The sequence below is a fragment of the Carassius gibelio genome, chromosome A5 (genome assembly GCF_023724105.1).
Source record: "Carassius gibelio isolate Cgi1373 ecotype wild population from Czech Republic chromosome A5, carGib1.2-hapl.c, whole genome shotgun sequence".
NCBI lineage: Eukaryota > Metazoa > Chordata > Actinopteri > Cypriniformes > Cyprinidae > Carassius > Carassius gibelio.
In genome coordinates this window covers 16,039,683-16,059,190 of record NC_068375.1, presented here as the reverse complement: position 1 = coordinate 16,059,190, position 19,508 = coordinate 16,039,683, and the positions used below count along the sequence as shown (strand labels likewise).

The 19,508-nt window shown below is 35.8% G+C and overlaps 1 protein-coding gene across 8 annotated transcripts in view; it reads right to left on the bottom strand.

Moving 5' to 3' along the window:
• Positions 1-16,379, bottom strand: part of LOC127997491 (potassium channel subfamily T member 1-like) — an 81,393-nt gene extending 65,014 nt beyond the window's left edge. For 3 of the 8 annotated variants that reach the window (XR_008170410.1, XR_008170428.1, XR_008170416.1), the window contains exons 1-3: positions 15,982-16,379; positions 14,271-14,316; positions 13,736-13,903 (exon numbers count right to left, since the gene is read on the bottom strand). Coding sequence is in view for 4 of the 8 variants with exons in the window: in XM_052592032.1 (XP_052447992.1) it covers positions 13,736-13,903; positions 14,271-14,316; positions 15,982-16,012 (245 nt within the window). In the remaining 4 variants the exon portion in view is untranslated. The remainder of the gene's footprint in view (positions 1-13,735; positions 13,904-14,270; positions 14,317-15,981) is intronic. The other 5 variants (XM_052592029.1, XM_052592033.1, XR_008170422.1 and 2 more) reach the window with 4 other exon arrangements.
• Positions 16,380-19,508: the final 3,129 nt, after the last annotated feature.

The following is a 19,508-nucleotide window of genomic DNA, read 5'->3' as shown; positions in this document are numbered from 1 at the left end:
GTTAATAGATAAGATGCGCAAATCCACTCAATTTTCAGCATTTATTGGCGCATCTTCTCAGTTAACAACGGCTCTGTGTAGTAACGATCGGACGATCGTGATCGGAGCACCCCTAATAGTGGTCTTCAGCTCTTCTACATTGTTGGGTCTGGCATATTGCATCTTCCTCTTCACAATACCCCATAGAAAATCTATGGGGTATTGTGAAGAGGAAGATTAATGTCAAGCGAGTTTGCTGGCCAATTAAGAACAGGGATACCATGGTCCTTAAACCAAGTACTGGTAGCTTTGGCACTGTGTGCAAAGGTGCAAAGTCCTGTTAGAAAATTAAATCTGCATCTCGATAAAGTTGGTCAGCAGCAGGAAGCATGAAGTGCTCTAAAACTTCCTGGTATATGGATGTGTTGACCTTGGACCTCAGAAAACACAGTGGACCAACACCAGCAGATAACATGGCACCCCAAACCATCACTGACTGTGGAAACTTTACACTAGACCTCAAGCAACATGGATTTTGTGCCTCTCCTCTCTTCCTCCAGACTCTGGGACCCTGATTTCCAAAGGAAATACAACATTTACTTTCATCAGAGAACGTAACTCAGCAGCAGTCCAGTCCTTTGTCTTTGGCCGCTTCAGACACTGTCTGTTGTTCAAGAGTGGCTTGACACAAGGAATCCAACAGCTGAAACCCATGTCTTGCATAAATCTGTGCATAGTGGTTCTTGAAGCACTGACTCCAGCTGCAGTCCACTCTTTGTAAATCTCCCCTACATTTTTGAATGGGTTTTGTTCAGGGTTCGAAATGACTTGGGACTCTTGGGGGGTCCCCAAAAATTTAATTAATTAGCAAACAAATGTATGATAAAAAAAGAGAGAGGTAATCGAAGCCCTCGCCCTGCTGCAAATATCTAGATACTTACATCCCCAGCCCACCCATATAGACACAGAGTAAAATGAAATTCTAAAAGGCTATCTATCACTTCTTCTTGCTTTACTCCTTCCAATACTTCCCGAAAACAATTTCACCTGATGATTTGAGTAGCTCTTTTTGTAAAGTTCTAAGATAAATTGGAGTCATTTTGTAGGGCAGGCCTAGTGCCTCTGCATAGAAAATAATAAACAAAATACAAGCATATATAAATGCAATAAAACAAAAATACATGTGAAATAAAGCAGTGCTTTTGGTTTTTCAGGTAAATTAACTGTATTAAGTTACAGAAATCAAATAATCAAATGTGAAATAACACTGCATTCAATGTATACATTAAATAAGATTCATATAATTAATACAGTTCATCTTTAGCTACAAAAGTGTATTTTCTATTTCCCTTTTCGTCGTTTGATTAACTTTGGTGACACAAACAGCTGCAGGTATATTGGGTTGCTGTCCCTTTAAGATGAATGCACGTATCTAATACCGGTAATGACACAAATCCGTTTTCTTTCTCTGACTGCCTTTACGGGGAAACTCGTTGAGACGGGCACTTTGATTTATTTTTTCGAACACATCATTTTTTTTTTTTTTTTTCAAAAACCGATAAGAAAGACAAGGGAATTCGGTGTTCACAAACTTCTGTCTGCGACTGCGTGGCTCTGTGCGCCGACAGACAGACCAGTCTACACTTGGATGTTTAACATAAATATATAGCGTACTGATACAGCAAAGACAACATCGGCAATCCAAAAATTAATTCTTATGGGGGGTCCCTAACGACTTATGGAGGGTCCGGGACCCCCCCAGACCCCCCTCATTTCGAACCCTGGTTTTGTTTCACAATCCTCTCCAGGGTGCGGTTATCCCTACTGCTTGTACACTTTTTTTCTACCACATCTTTTCCTTCCTTTTGCCTCTCTATCAATGTGCTTGGACACAGAGCTCTGTGAACAACTATCCTCTTTTTCAATGACTCTTTGTGTCTTGCCGTCCTTGTGCAAGGTGTCAATGGTCCTCTTTTGGAAAACTGCCAAGTCAGCAGTCTTCCCTATGATTGTGTAGCCTACAGAACTAGCCCGAGAGACCAATTAAAGGCCTTTGCAGGTGTTTTGAGTTAATTAGTGGATTAGAGTGTGGCACCAGGTGTCTTCAATATTGAACCTTTTCACAATATTCAAATTTTCTGCGATACTGAATTTGGGATTTTCCTTAGATGTCAGTTATAATCTTCAAATTAAAATAAATTAACATTTGAAATATATCAGTCTGTGTATAATGAATGAATATAATTTACAAGTTTAACTTTTTGAATGGAATTAGTGAAATAAATCAACCTTTTTGATGATATTCTAATTATAGGAGTGTCCCCGACTAAGGATTTTCATAGTCGAATCGGAATTTTCAAATCTTGCCGATATTCGACTGATAGTCGAATCATATGTTTGGGGGCAGGGCAAAAAACATTAACAAGAGTCAAGTCAGACATTCGACTAACATAATTACTGATGTTAACACACAGAGAAAATGTGTAATGAACACCTTGCAGATATAAAATAATATTTATATTAATGTTTTATATTTTGATTAACAGATAGCTAACACTTAATGTCGACAAAACTATTTTTTTTACTAACTTTTTTTTTTTTTTTTTTGCAAAAACATTAGCATGTTCTGCATTTCTGTTTGAGCTGCGCGCACTGAAGATGACCAGTAGAATGACGCATTTGATGGCAAGTTTTTAATCAATGGGATTCAACTCATAATTTCATCTAGAATACGCTTCGTTATTTATACAACATGACGTTAATATTAAGACTTAAAGGCTATTTGCTAAAAAGGCCCGATTGCACATGAAGATATCTGCGGTGCTCTGAATGAACTCCTTTTGTGGACGCGTTCTTCACGAAACAATGTGCAGAAACACAACAGATATAGCGATTGACACATAGACCTCTTGCTGAATGACAGAAAGCTGATGCCGGTTCCACCGCATGTGCTCTTAAGCTTCCTGGTCGTCACACCACCCGTGACATCTCGCCCTTTCACTGGACTGATTGCACATGTGATTCAGAGCATGGTCACGGTGGAGGCATTCCCAGCATTTTGATGCAGCTCGAGTTCCTGAAGGGAAACTCCTTGTCGATGTACTCTACGTCTCCTCTTTCCTCGCTCATCCTGTAGGTAACTGTGACAGTAACCAGCTGTTAAAAATAAAGTAATTTGACTGAACAAACTAAAATCTGATCAAATAGAAATAGCTCCTTGAGGTAATAACTATGCATTTGCAGCGTCAACAAATGACAACTAATAATTGAACGAAGATTTAATTAATAAATATATGACTGGGTATTAAGAGTAGTTGTTTATCTTTAGGGATGAGGGATCTTTAGGGATAAATTTCAATTGCTGAAAATGTCATTTTCGTTTTTCAGCTGAAAGATGAAAACGGTCAAAAATGTATGGCACGTAGTTTGCTGTATGTTTACTTGTGGATTATTCTTTTCTGCCTTAACCACAGATTATCAGAAGGTAAGCAAACAAATGTAACACAAATTAAAAAATGTACACCACAGTCATAAAATTCACAGCAAAGCATGTGACACACCAGACCACTAATCACTAAACCATTTCCCCGTTCAGAACAGCAGATGGAAGTCTTGAGTTTAGAGATGATTTCCTGTCACTACATATTAGCACAGAGTTGAGAGCTCCAGATTCCTCAAGCTACCGCCTGAATCAGTGCGAGAGCCCTACTGGGCACAGTCATCTCACGGCATCAGCCAAAACAGCAGCAAACACGCCTGTGAGAAACATCACATGCCACAATGCCTTTAGTGCTCTTCTACAGATATTATATACAGCAAAGTACTTTATTCTTCATGCCTTCATGCCAGGCGTAATATGAAATCCTTATCCAGTCCTGAGACAGCATGTGCAAGATGCTCCAGACTGGGTGTCTGCTGGGAGAATAACACAAAGAAAGCCGATGGATTTTACAGATGGATGGTTCAGAATATGGCACTACACAAGTTCCACATTATTGCTTTTTATTAAAGGGAAGCAGTGATACAAAGACCAAGACAAAGACAGTCCAAATAACACCTAAATGAGAGGAACCATTGCTTATTGTAACTCTAAGATTTCATGGCTCATTTCATGAGAAAATTGAGCATCTTAGTGGGATACAGAAGCACTATAAAAGGGAAAGCATAAATAATTGAGTTTAACAAAGAATTTGGTTGTAATTTCACACTGACTACCCAAAATTAATGTGGAAAAGACAAAGAATGTATTGTAGATATTTGATATTATTATTATTATTTTATTGCATATACTATAAATGAAAACTAGTATCAACGATACCAACACTATACTAATGCCTTTTTTATTTTTCAGTTTCTGATAAATTGAGTAATTCTAGCCATTTAACATTACACTATACTTGAAAACCAGGCTTAAACTGCACATACATAATATATGTAGCATTAAGCAAGTTATACTGGGCTATTAATTATGTTTAACATGTTAAAAGCGAATATTAATTGTGGAAACGTGTAATTTTTTCCTACCCCAGTATTTGAAGTAAGTAGAAAAGTCTAATTGCATAACCAAAGCATTCAATCTGAGAATATTTTATTTATTTTTTTAAAACAACATCTTCAGGAGAATGAAGGGATCCAAACTGAGCATAAAATGAATATTAAACAACCGTGTTATTACTGAATGTTATTTAGCAGGGAACCGTCTGCATCTAATTGCTATGCAATCATCACAATATTCCAAAAATACCTATGAGATTTCTTGGCAACTCTCTCAATAGGCTGTTATTTTTCATTAAAGGGGATTGAATAATTAATCAGGGAGGTGATATTTTACTGTTGTCTTTTGCATTTTAAATGAACAGTGAAATGAGTTGAAATGAACACATACACAATCAAAGAAAAACTTAGCTTCAATGTTACACTGATCACAGACTTTGTATTCGATTCAAGTGGCAAACGATGCAGATGGCCTGTTTAAACTGAGATAACGGGTCTCACTAATAAAAGTTGTCATGGCCACAACACACACTTGGTGACTGAGTTTATTCTTGGTCATGAAATGTGAAGTGTGCATTAACCTTAAAGCGATAGTTCATCCCAAATGAAATCTCCTCATCTTTTTTTATTTATTTGTTTTACCCTCACATCATTCCAAACCAGCAGTGTAGGGGAAGCCACTCTGGAACTGTAGCTTGACCAGCTCCAAGCTACTCGTAAATAAAAGTAGTTACGCTACATTCAAGCTACCTTTCTGCAAAAGTAGCTAATGAGAGCAGCACATTTTATGGAGGACTGTTTCCTGATCCTGGGAGAGAAGACTACAATGCCGGCTGTTCTGACTCACAGTCTGTAAGTACATTTACATATGTACAGGTTTTGCCACTGATGATTCAAATGCAAGTTTGGAGCAGTGTAGAGCAGCAGTTCTCATTTTGTATGCTTCTCCTATGGCATCAGATGTTTGTCTATTCGAAAGTAGATTCCCTGTGGACATCACAGGATATACCGCCATGATTCCAGTTCGAAGTGAACATATATGTTCCACTCAAAGTGCATTGAAGTGTGTGACACATGAAATTAAATTGTATTTATTTACAGAGGTATATGATATCACACTTGTCCGTTTGTGAAAATGTTGCGCAGCGCAAATCCATGAATGAATGTTCAAAAGTGAGTTAAACTATGTGGAAAATAATGTGTTTTTTGAACATTAAACCACAAACACATTTCCAAATATAAAAATAATTTTAGGTGGTACAACATTATGAAACGCAACAGAACACTGACCTTCAGCGCCATTCACTGGATATTTCATTTCTGCACTGTAATGATACATACAACTCTTCCATCTGTTTTGGATAAAAATGAATGCACTTTTAGCATTATTTTGATGAAATATCACCACAGGCAATGGTAACCAAAATCTGATAAACATCTTTTATGTTCTTCAGGAAAAAAGAATTATCCAAATTGTTTCAACGTGAGGCTGATTATATGATGACAATTTTCATTTTTAAGTGAACTAAAATTAAATTATATCCTGCAGTCCCAGTCACTTTCACACAATTTTAATCACATCTCGACGTCAGTATTTTTAAATTGTTTATGGTCCAGTTTACAGTACAGAAAAAAACTGTTGCCTTAATTGCTACTTGGACTCTAAACTGAACTCTAATCTGACAAACCAACTTAATATATTCCACAGAAACTAGATTATATGCAAGCATAAAATCACCTGCTGATACTGTGTAATATGAGATGGAAGTATAATATAAGATTAAATGCAAGCTGTTTTATTTTCTGGTCTTAGGGAAATTACTCAGGCTCTAATGAGAGGATTGAAATCTCCACCTCCACTAAGCAGAATGTCTCTCCCTCTGCTAAATGACTCTTCTGGCTAACCTCCGAGACATCTCTTCATACTCGCTGAGCAGTGTGACATGCACATACACACGTGTTCTCTCGCTCCTGCTCTCTCTTTTGCTGCCTTCATTAAACCAGCTTATTACATTCAACAGCCAGGGCTTCAACAATGTCATATAATTTAATTGTCAAGCCAGAGGTCTCATTTGCAGCACAGCTACAATCTTTTATTTGAGGGGGTAGTGTCAACATAACAGAATGGATCCTCTCGAAAACATTGAATTTCTAACAAAACCTAGGTCAGGTTTTGACAAGTATTAGAATGCTTTGTTTACAATAAAAATCCAGGTGGTCAAAATACATTAATAAAAGCTAGATTTTGCCAGCATCTGAATAAAATGTGACTGGTGCTTGGAAGTGCACAAAGTGATACCATACAAGAGTTGTCAGGTTGTTATGTTGGTGTTATAAGTAGTTGCTAGGATATTGCTATGGGGTTATGTGTGGTTGCTAGGTGTTCTGGGAGGTTTCTATGTGGTTGCTTAACTGGCCAGAGTTAAAACTAACAGTAAAAGTAGTAATTCAGCTTATTTAATTGCAGATTATTTGTCATGTATTTCTTGGGTTTGTGTTTCATGAGGACCTTTATTGATGTGTATTCCTGTTTCTTTGATGTCAGTTTTCATTTACATTTAGTAATTTAACAGATGATTTAATCCAAAGTGACTTAAATTATACTATTATACACTGTGTTTCAAATTATGCAAGTAAAATATCAATAGGATTTCAGTACAATAAAGAGTCAGATTTTTGTTTGCGCTGTTTTTCACATCATTTCAGGTAACTGGTATCAATCTCAGACTGGTTTGGTCAATAGTTTGCCTGTCTTCTTAAGTAAATGGAAACCATACTTGAAAAGGTTGTTCCACATTAAGAAAGTCACAGTTCTCATGAAATATGGTGAGGGAGAAAGATCTTTACGAAGATGAAAAGTATGAAATAATACAATGTCTTTCAAAAGGCGATCATGATCGTGACTTTATTGTCAGTCAAACAAAGTAATTTTGCTACACTGAGAAGAACATTCTGGGCATGCAAAATTAAAACATATGATTTACACGAGGAAGACCTTCAGTGAATGCAGCTCAATGCAGCCAGTGGCTACTGTGAAAGACGGATATTCTGACCATAAATGGCAGTCGCCCACTCACTGTGATACAGAGGCTACTTTGGCCTTTAGTCTAGACTGCATCATAGGAGGAACAGCTAAAGAACAGCCCTAAAGCACCTTCACCTTTCATACTTATGCCAGTGCGGTCTCAGATTACATTGGAAAAACACCTCCACACTCATGCAGTCCGACTGACATCATTTAAAAGCCTCCAGATTGATTACATAACACCTAAAGATCATTTACTGTATGGTGTAAATCATATAACGCAATAATTTACCCTTTTATTAAAACCACAAAGACCCAATGCATCCTTCCAATTATCACCCTCTTTCATTATACACAGATTTAAAAATCATTACTAAAGCTCTATCTACTAGAATAGAAAGTCATCCCAACACTAATTCATGATCAAACAGGTTTTACTAAACACAGGAATGCTTCTGACAATATTCGTAGATTATTCAACTTAATTAGCCTTTCACAACAAAAACTAATTAAAACTATAATTGTATCACTTGACACTGAAAAAGCATTTGACAAAGTAAATGGACTTTCAGCGTAGTCGGTCACTCTTGACGTCACGTTGGTGACTGACAAATTGGGATCTTGCTTAGAGAGACCAATTTACTTTGAGTGTAAACTAAGTGAGACAATGCACACTTGCATGCGACGATTGCATCAAGCTGCCTCTGATCGCAGTGCAAGTATAATTAGGCAGCGGGTGCAACGCATACTCAGCTTTTTACTTCGGAGCAGAGCTCTAATACTGTTCTACTCCTGACTTTCTTCTTGAGACAGAAACAGAACTAGTTCAGTGTGCTCTTTGGAGCTCAAGTGTTGGCGTGTGACTTTTCCGTGGTGGTGGTCCCCATGTCGAGTGGGTCGCACACATCAGGCTGCACTACTCCCCGTTTGTGTTACAGGCAGCCATCTTATTATTATATTTACAGGAACCCTTTGACTCAGAGGAAACCTTTAACATTTTTTATATTTTTTCCAAAATTTCAGATTAAACAATACCCTGGAATAAATCAACAATACAACATCTCTCTGAAGATGCCTGGGATTCTATGACATTTCTCTTCCCCTCTGTAGGAATAACATTGCATTCAGCATTTATGTATTACCATTTCCACCAATATTTCAGAATGATGTAATCTTACCTATATGTCCATTTAAAATCATCACTGCAATAACATTTCAATAGCAGACATTGCCTTTCTACTCAACTCAATAAAAAAAAAAAAAAAAAATGCACTACTTTAAGAATGCTACAATCCCCTTGACAGCCTGATAGAAAGTGAATAAAATTACTAATTCACCACTAACACCATGTGAACACACCCCGATCTGGGACAACCCTGATATACAATAAAGCAATAAAGCCATTTATTCTACTTTTCATAATGGCAACAAAATGGAATCACCCACCTCCATTATTTCAAGAAAATATATTGGCACCATTTAAAACATTAGTCCAGAGGTATGGTCTCGGGGAGAACAGTTCTTTCAGTATCAACAAAATAAATCCATAGTTAAATCAAAGATTAATATAACTAATATTACACTTAACACCTCTAAGTTAATGGAAGATATAATGGAAATCACCAATTCCAACAAATCTATATTCGAACTCTATAAACCAATATCAAATAATAATGCTACAATAGTAACATCAATGACTAAATGGGAAAAAAAGATGTAGTCTTCTCCCTAACCCTGACCTCTGTAACAATCTGTAACAATACATTTTCTATTACTACTAACACAAACCTCCAACTCTCCAATGACTCTCATCATTCAAAGATAGTTGTTTAACATGGGTTTGATTATTTTTTAAATGTGTTCACAATGCACATTGGGAATTACAGACGACTATTTACATACCACATGTAATTGTCAGCCTGTTGACAAATTTCGGATACTGAATTTATTGAAACCATAGCCCCTTAAGGTGTAACATCTAATTTACAAGGGGGTCCTATAAACACAAAAACAAAAAATTACAACAAAACAACCATTCAAAACATGTACACACACAATGTACAAAAACAAAAGATATGCTCAACCAGTTCCCCACTCCCACAACATGATAACAAAACAATCAACATACAGTACAGAAGCAGAATCAACATAAACAAAACTTAGAAGCATACACAAACTATTCTGAGATAAGAAAAATGAAAGCACAACAGCTACTTGTTGAATATATATATATATATATATATATATATATATATATATATACACACACATACATACATACACACATACACACACACACACACACACACACACAAACACACACATACAATACATACAGTGAAATATACGAAATCTATTTCAGTGTTAAACAATTGTTTTTCAAAGATACAGATAACTAGAGTGTTTTAATTTAAGTTTTTCTACTTCAAAATTTTTGTGTGTCACTTGCACGTTTCTTTTAAATTTACCAACAATCTTGAATGAAAACAGTGTACAGACATAAAAGCATCTGTAGGAACACTCAACTATATTTTGTAAAGAGACTGTTTAGACTAGAATAGTGCAGTAATTTTGCTGCTGCTGGTGAGGATACAACAGCTTTCACTGACACAACCGCAAAAAGGCCAGATTGATGTGATTGGCTGCAGCTAAGTCACTTCTGACTGTCTGGTGAATATGACAAACCACCGATGATGCTCTGTACGGTCATTTTGGCATGAGAAAATGTCCTGTCCACTTCAACTCCCACACAGTATATAGGTGCATAATTACATGCATAACCAGAGAAAGGCAGAAAGTAAAATGGAGGCAACAGTGATGCAGCTGAGAGAGAGAAAGAGAGAGAGAGAGAGAGCACAATAGTTTGAGAAATGGACCTCCGAGTAACCTTTCAGATAATCACAGGACATACACACAAACAGCCTTTATCTACGGTTCAGAACAAATGCACTTTCCCATAAACAATTTCATAATTGAAATGACAGCAGCATGTGGAGTTTCCCGACATTATACTACGCTGAAGCATTGGCCTTTGACTTAAGCACACACAAACACACACTCTGTAATCTCTGATGAAAAACCTCTCTTTTGCACAGACAGCATGCATTTCATAATTTTCCTGCCTACTAGTTGCATTTCTGTCCCTTTTATGATAGTAATTCATAAAATTGAAATGAAACATCCAGTCATTCTCACAATTTTAATATATATATATATATATATATATTTTGTTTACATTTACATTATGGCTACTTACCAAATCAAAAAATACTGGCATGAATTATTCAATTACTTGTGGGACTGCAGAAAGACATAAAAGGGTTTCCAGAATGAGTGGCTTTTTAATATTTATATAAAATGTGTTGTCCTGGACTGCACATATCTGCATTAGAGGCATGTAAGATAACACATAATCAAATGGTCACAAATCACAATAATTTTGTATACCTTTAATTGAATTTTTTTATTGTTTAGTTGTTTTAAGATTATTTTTAATTTTTTTAACCAGCAAGGATGCAATAAATTGGCTTTTATGTTGTTACAAAATATTTCTATTTCAAATAAATGCTGTTCTTTTAAACATTCTATTCATCAAATAATCCTGAAAAATAGTATAACACTTTCCACAAACATTGATAAGAATAAGAAGGATCATGTGACACTGAAGACTAGAGTAATGACTAAAATAGAGTAATGCTGAAAGAAATTACATGCTATAATTACATATATTAACAAAATATATTCAAAAAGAAAAGAGTATTTTAAAATAGTTTTTACCATATTTTTTATTTAATAATTGCAGCCTTGGAGAGCACATACTTGTATTTACAGTATTTTATTGTAAGAAATTACTCCTTAGTCCTAGCAATTTGTCCAATGTAAAATCAAGTGCATCTTCACAGATGACGTTAGTGAAAGAAGTCATCAGTGATAGAATGAGCCCATTATTACAGCACTCACACAGCAGGATATTGCTTTCTGTATGCTTCATTCACATTTGAGTCACAGTTGAGATTTAGTGTGAGGATAAATAATGTATTGTCCTTGTAATATTGGCCTGGCCTGGCCTGGAAAGAGACAAACTTAGAAAAGGGAAAAGTTTGAAGGTTAGTAGTCTCCCCTGAGATTTATGGGCCGCTAACAACCTGCCAGAGAGGGCTTAAATAATAGTGTGTAATAATTGCCATAAGCATTGCAAGGCAAATAAACCAAACCAGTAAATCTTATAAATTTGACTACCCGCTTTAGCTAGCAGACATACGCAAAAGAAGAACAGAAGAAGAACAAAAGCAGATGGATTGAAAATAAACCGATCAATTATTTGTGTCTTATGCCACAGCAGGATAATAGAGCACAAATTTCACTCACCAGTAGGAAAACCGATACTGTGGCAATAAGGAATACACCAAGAAACCCACAGTGAGCAGTCATGATGTCTGTTATTGTCAGCTTAATGCAGAATTTTTTTTTTTTATTTCTTGTGTAAACCCTTGAAAAGAATCACTCAAAAGAAACAGAAATCCCACTCAAAGCCCAAGGATGATAAAGTTTTCTTGAAAAATTTCACCTCTGTGTTTTTCTGTAAGCATGATCAGAGACAACAGCTCAGAGCTATTTAAATAAGCTACAATGGCTCTCTTATACCAAGGTCTTGACTGTACTGTATGTCACAGCCTTGAATCCAACACAAAGCGTTGAGTCATTGAGCAAGACGCACAAGAAACATTTGCAGTGTTTTCTTCAGCCCTGCATTTCAGCCTCTATGTAACTTCAGCACCACAGTGAAGGACAGCTCCCCATAACACAAACAAACACACTCAACCTTATTCTTACACAACCAGTGGAAAAAATACACTGATGCTGTATTTCTCACAGCGACTGTCATGGCGGATGCCCAAATCCACTATAATTTTATAAATAATACTGTTTTTTTGTCATAGAATTTAGAATTAACTTTAGGCAAGAATATGCTTGTTTAGACATCTAGTCTAGTTGAAAATTTGTTTCGATGATTTTGGAGATGTGAGCTCCAGGGCATCAGCGGCTGTTCAGAGCTCATCAACCCACCGAGAGCAGCCTTACCTCAGCCAGTTCCTCTGGAATTTGCCGCTGGCTCTGATCTCTATAGTGGTTAAACATGGGATAACTCATTTTGGGGAAATCTAACAGGCAATCTTTGGTCTCATTAACCTATTATTTGTTCCAGAGCAAATTGATTTGGCTGAGGGCAAAGTCTATATCTTCTATAACTTTAATGCTGTAAATTAGAGAGCTGCCTATGAACTTTTGAATGAATTGCCTAGCAACTTTTATGATGGCTGTTGTAGCAACTCACTCTATGCTTCTCCATTACTAATGATGCATTCTAAATTAGTAATAGAGGCTTGGGTTCAGCTGTTAAACTGTGAAACAAAGATTTGAATTTGTGGTGGAAGGAAGTAGTTCTGTACAAAAGAGGGAATTTAAAAGGCACTCTGTTGTTATTTTCTTTGCTTGTTCACAGACTTGTGCTGTCAAACTGTAGTATAAATGCAATATCAATAGCTCTGCGTTATGACTGTATATCAGCATGCTGTGATAACCTATGGCCGAATCACAGCAGTGCTGATATTCAGATATACTGCACAGCTACTTGCGTGGTAACACTCATATATATATATACATTTTGGCATATATATATATATATATATATATATATATATATATATATATATATATATATATATATATACACATATATACACATATAAAACAGTTCATTTTGGTCCACTGATTTGATCAGTCCAATAGTTTGATTGTACAGATGCTCAGGTGTTACTAAAATGCTTAATTATGAAACAGCTTCTGAAATGTGACTGTACGTTCTTAGAAATACTCCAAATAAAATTTCAGTGAACTGTTCTTAAAATAAAATCTAAAGATATAAAGAAACTTTTATGGAATGGAAAGGTTCCATGTGTGTTCATGGAACTGCAGATGCCAATAAATAACCTTTATAGAGTGTAGAGGTCAGAGGAGTTATTTTATTTTTTCACTTTTTACAGTGCAGCAATAAATGGAAGATATGCATTTTACAGTGCTCCAGTGTATTTATATCAAGTATTCAGGTCTTAATTAAAAACCAGTGGAAAAAACCTTTAAGAGGACTGCGGAGCCAGTGTATATTTGGGACTTATAAATGCTTTATGAATACACCTCCTTAGAGTGACTGGCTGAGGACACACAGTATGACGTTACCTGTCATCATTCTGAAAAGATTGATCCCCAAGCAGCAGATCTCGAAAGCGGTATCGTGGAGGTAGAGGCGGGACCTCAGAGTCAACATCGGCCATTTTCAGGGTGGAAATGTCCAGAATAACACCAGTATTACTGCTGTTTTTCCTCTGAACAGTCTCCATAGGCAACCTGAAGAAACAGACGGAAATCTTAGAGTAAATATAATCATGTAACTTGCATTGTGCATGTAAACGCATAATATTCATTTATACTGCCAGGACTACACCTAAGCACTTGTAAGAGTGCTTGAAATAGTCTGCATGTTCAGCATGACTAGAAGTCTACACTGAAAAAAAAGGTGTAGAAACCATTTTCAATCCGAAATTGGTAGTAAATTTCAAAATTAAACAGAGACAGCAAGTAACACTGGATTAAATGTGAAATTTAATAGAAAAGCATAAAAGCTGTAATAGTTTCCTTTAAAATGTGCTCCAATAAGGTTTTATTTACAACTTCAAAATACAAATACAGTGCATGTTTGCAAGGTTTGGTTTACCTGTCAGCAGCAGTGGATGAGCATCGTGGCGGAGTAATGCTTGGTTCTGACAAAATATAGAGAAAGGGGGCGCATTACTGCTAAATGTTATAGTCACATGCATGAAAAACACCAATAATGCAGGCATATAAAAATAATCCATGCTGATATAGACTAATGCAGGGTTACAGAAATATTACATTACTGTAGGCTCATACTCATCTGTCCTGTACCTGTATAAATAACTTCTAAGATGGAAAGCTTTAACAGTCACTATCTAACAGTTATCCAATAACAAGGCAGATTTTTCACAGATAGTTCACCAGTACCCTAGGTCAAAATTATACACTTGAGAAACTACAATCCACAGATTGATGTTCACCTTTTATGTCATTCTTGTCACATTTTGTACACTGAAAACTATCATCTAGAATGTTCCCTGTATGGTTTCTATTAGCATGAGTGTGTAATGACAGAAGTGAGCGACTGCATTAGTGTGCAAATCGCTGATGATGAGTGGGTGGAGGGTGATTTGGTTGGCCAAGGGGTACAATGAAGTACAATACATGAAACTCAGAGGATTATATGGTGCCCAGACGTTAATAAAACAGACTCTGTTGAGGATGTAAAAAAGGGGTATTCCTATGGGGGAAAATGGCACTGACACACACACAAAATGCATGTGTCCACTTGCAGATAAAATACAACAGGAAACCAAATAAAAAGACTTCATTTAGTAACATTTAAAAATTGGTTTCATGAATAAATAAATAATAATAAAAAAAAAAAAAAAATTATATATATATATATATATATATATAAATAAATTTAATAATAATAATATAAATATGTACATATAAAAGTATAAATGATTGAACCAAAACTGAAGACAGTATTTAACAAATTCTAATTATATTAAAGTAACTAAAAAAAAAAAAACAGGTACTAACAGCTCTTGTGATATACTGATAATCAGTTCACTATTTGTTACCAATATTTACTTAGCGATATTAACTGATTACTGGTTGCTTGATATTGAGTCTAGAAATAACTGACACTATTTGGTGTAGCTATTCAATATTCACAGGTAACTAATTTAATGCATTGTTTGAATAAGTACTCACTCTTTATGTAACAGCAATTTATTGGCAAGTGAGAAATCCGTAGCTCATTAAATCAGACAAGTCAAAAACAAAAATCAAATGCACATAATGAAAATAATTTGCATATAAAAACAACATTGCTTCATTAACTAAATTACTATTACCATTAACAACAATAATAATAACAACTTGACTTTTGTTGTCAATGTTATGCACAATGCTCAAATTAAAACGGTTCTTCAGATCAGTTAGCAGGCAGTGCACATATATAAACAAAACCAGAACAACAACAGCAAATAATAGGCTAATAACAACAACAACATTAAAAATAATACTCAATATTTATCAAATCAATATTCACTGAACTCTATTTAAAGGTGACAACTACATATTTACACTGTTTAAAATGTTGTTTGCATTTTTTCTTTGAAAATAGGTTTTCAAAAATAAATAAAATTATATAAAATTTCCATTCTAATCAGAAGTGTTACTGTTTTGTATATTTCCATTAGCAGCATTAATACTTATGCCCATAAACAAAGCAGTTTTCACCAAACATTATGATAAATGTAGAAAGAACAAAACACGAACAAGAATTAGTCATTTGTGGGATGACATGATGTCCTCACCTGCCCGAGACTGGCTGCGCGGTCCCATCATTGTAAATAACCGTGTTACTAGCGACCCAAACGCCGCACATTTTTTACAAAAGCCACTGCGAACTGTCCGTGTAGGACTTCCGATGGTAATGTCCTGATATATTCGTCCTCCGTGGACACTTGCATTAAAGGGGCGGATAACGACCCTGATTAAACCCTCCTCTTACAGAAGAGCACCGCTGGGCGCATTCGGCTTCTCAGTTCCTTCAACATCTCGGTTTCTGTTTGTCGCGTGCAATTCAACTTTGCTTCCTTGAGATAAAGGTGATGTTGGTTATTAATTAAATAATGATAAAATGTTGTCCTCATCCAAATCAGTCTCTTTGTATCCAGTGAGCCCAAAGCCTACATTCATGAGAAGTAAACGGCAAATGCTGCGCGTCAGAAGAGATGTAGAGCAGCAGGGAAATGTTTGTTTGAGACGCTGTCACCCAAGTCATCCGTACAGCCTCTCTTCTCTCTCCTTCAAAGCTTACATCGCCATCTCCTGGACCACCTGAAACCCCCGACAGCACGGACATCACTAAAGAGACATCTACACGTGTAGGATTCAAATCAAATTAAACCATACACCACTAACATTCCCATCAACGTCAGTCATACTATGCTGTGTGTTTTCTTACAATGAACCAATTAAAATCAAGACCTTGATTAGCTCATTAACTTTTAGGTGTAATACGTTTCATTGGCTAATTTAATTTCTTCCATATACAAAGGCAAGGAATTCATTCTCTTTCCCATAAAACCACTGATGCAGAATTTGTGTCTTTTTCTATCAGACATATAACAAAACATAATTAATGGACATAATTGATAATCATAGATCAAGAATCAACTAAGCATGCCAAATTGACATACACTGAAAATATATTCACCTGAAAATTAAGACAATACAATATGCATGTGTTTCAATGCTAAATTAATACGTTAATACAAATAAAACTAGCCAATTACCGCATCCTTAAAGGTTAAAGTAATAAGGATGTTCAAGATGATTCAAAGGAGAAATGCTGATAAACCTTGAATACACAAATGATTCATTCATGTGTTGAAACCAAATGTGATTATACCATTGTGATCTTGGATGGAATCCCAAAGGCCTGAGGTTTATATTTATCCTCTTATAGAGGTGAAATGAATACATTAGACATGAAAAGATCTGCTTTCATTACAGTGCTATTGACCAATGCTTGTAAATCCAGATTGCTCCAGGGGGACTGTCCATTACCGAGTGTCCATAACATGGCACTTTCAATAAGTGTGCACTTATTTTCAATGCCAGTCTTTCTGTCTGTAAATAAAACCTTCCCAGAGAGAGATTCTTAATGCAATGGATGGTTTCTATCATGGTTGATATTAAATTATTTTTCTGCTTTCTCATTTTCATTACTCACTTCTATAACCTGACATATTAGCTCCACTAATAAAAATAAACTACTGTAGCACATTTTACTACCACCATAAATTCATAAAATAAATGTTCTATTTTATGAGCAAACCAAGAGTTTAGCAAATAAAGCACAAATTTAGAACCAATAGTCCTTATTGTGTTCTTTAAGCAATACATATCAGGGGGAGGGGGGGGGGTGTTTAGTCTTTATACATTCAAAGTCTCTGTCAAGAGAGGAAAGAGAAGAAATGTTATCTAAGGAAGAGAAGAATAGAAAACTTTTTCAGCTTGTGTAAGAGTTTGAGTCGGGGTTATAATCTTCAACTGATATAAGAGTTGATATCCCATCCGAGCCACTTATATTGCCAGCAGTGTCCCACCAAACACCGCCAATGAAACCTCCAAACCGCCAACATCACAAAAGATGGAACAAAACACTAAGAACTTTAAACTCATTGTACTCTGCCAGTCAGGAAGCAAGACTATATTGTCAATAAAGTAGCAGTTGCTTTGGGTGTGTACTAAAATGTCAACAGGCATTGAAAAATGGAAAAAAATGGGCTGCTGTGAGGAGAATAATCTTGAAAGTGTTTGTGTCTCATGGGTTTGACAGGGGTCCACTTCTCGGGTTGTCAAGGTCAAACTTCTCTGCAGTGCTGAGCTCCAAATGTAGTTCATCTCTGCTGCCAGCCATATAGATGTATCCTAAGTAAACAGCACAGCCTGGCTGCTCTCTGCCAGTGTGCATGGAAGACATGGGTGCCATGTTCTTTCCTTTTTTTCATCTTCTTACTGGAACAAAGTTCCCCCCGAAAACTGCTTGTTTATATAGTAAAAGTGGACAAGGATGTGGCAACCATTCTTTGACTGTATGTAAAAGAGCAGCTTGAACATTGTGTTAGACAACTATTTTCTGTTCTATGAAAGAAAGAAAGTCAAATGCAAATCTTGGTATTTATACCGACACATACTGTAAGCAAGAATACATATAAGTGAAGAATTACACAAAAGGAAATTGTTTTGGTTATTGTGTGTCAAGCAATACCATAGGCAAAAGAGTATAAAACGAGTACTATTTGGCTGGTCATATTAGGGGGGACCCACATTATCCTTCATCCATCCTTTTTTTTTTTTTTTTAATCATGTGTTGATCGTGTCGGTCTTTACTTTTGTTACCCTTGCACTTGGAATAATTTTGCACTTGGAATAATAAAAAAAATTTTTTGTGTGTGTGAAATAACGTACAAAAACTGCTTATTTGCATATATTTCTTAAAAATATCCAGAATAAAAGGTACGTATAATAAAAATCACCAAGAAATAGTAGAAAAACCTACATAAATATTTAAGATATAAGATTTCTGGACCAAAAAAATGTAACCAAAATGATTTCTAGTGTCATTTTTAGTCTTCGGGTCCTCCGTGAGGGACACTTTTGTTGGTTCGGAAGGGCTGGATGGATGAGGATTGTGCATAAAATAGTTTTCTGTGAGTACATCATATTGCACACAGCAATAGTATGTGGTGAATGTACTATTCATTACTTGTAAAACATGTAGAATTGTATTATTCTTATTATTTAAAATTACCTTCTAAGATGGTGAAGCAAATGTTTCAGTAATAAATCATATTTAATGCAATGTATAGTGTACATAACGCCCCATGGCGTTTACCTTCAATACAGTCATTTACAAACTTTGTATCTTTATTTTGGATCTGCACAGGATTTACATTTATTTTATTTACATTAACTTTGTATGTGTGTGTGTGTGTGTGTGTGTCTGTGTGTGTATTGTTGTTTTTTTCTTCTCTTCTTCTCTCATATGAAAGGCTTATAAGCATTGCTCCCAGTGCACTGATAAGTAAACATCCAGAGAAAGATTGTAGGAGTTCTCTTGCCCCTTACTTCTCACAGACAGAAATAGCCATTAATACATTCAAGTGTAGTACCCTGTTGCCCCTGTTCTCTGGAAATATTTGTACAGCTATAACCAGCTTTTCTGCAGCAGAGGTATTCAGGTCACTACTGACGTAAAAACATCAACAAACGCTGGCCTGTTATTATTAAGTGCAGGATGACAGCATTATGTAGAGTGTTTCATCAGAAT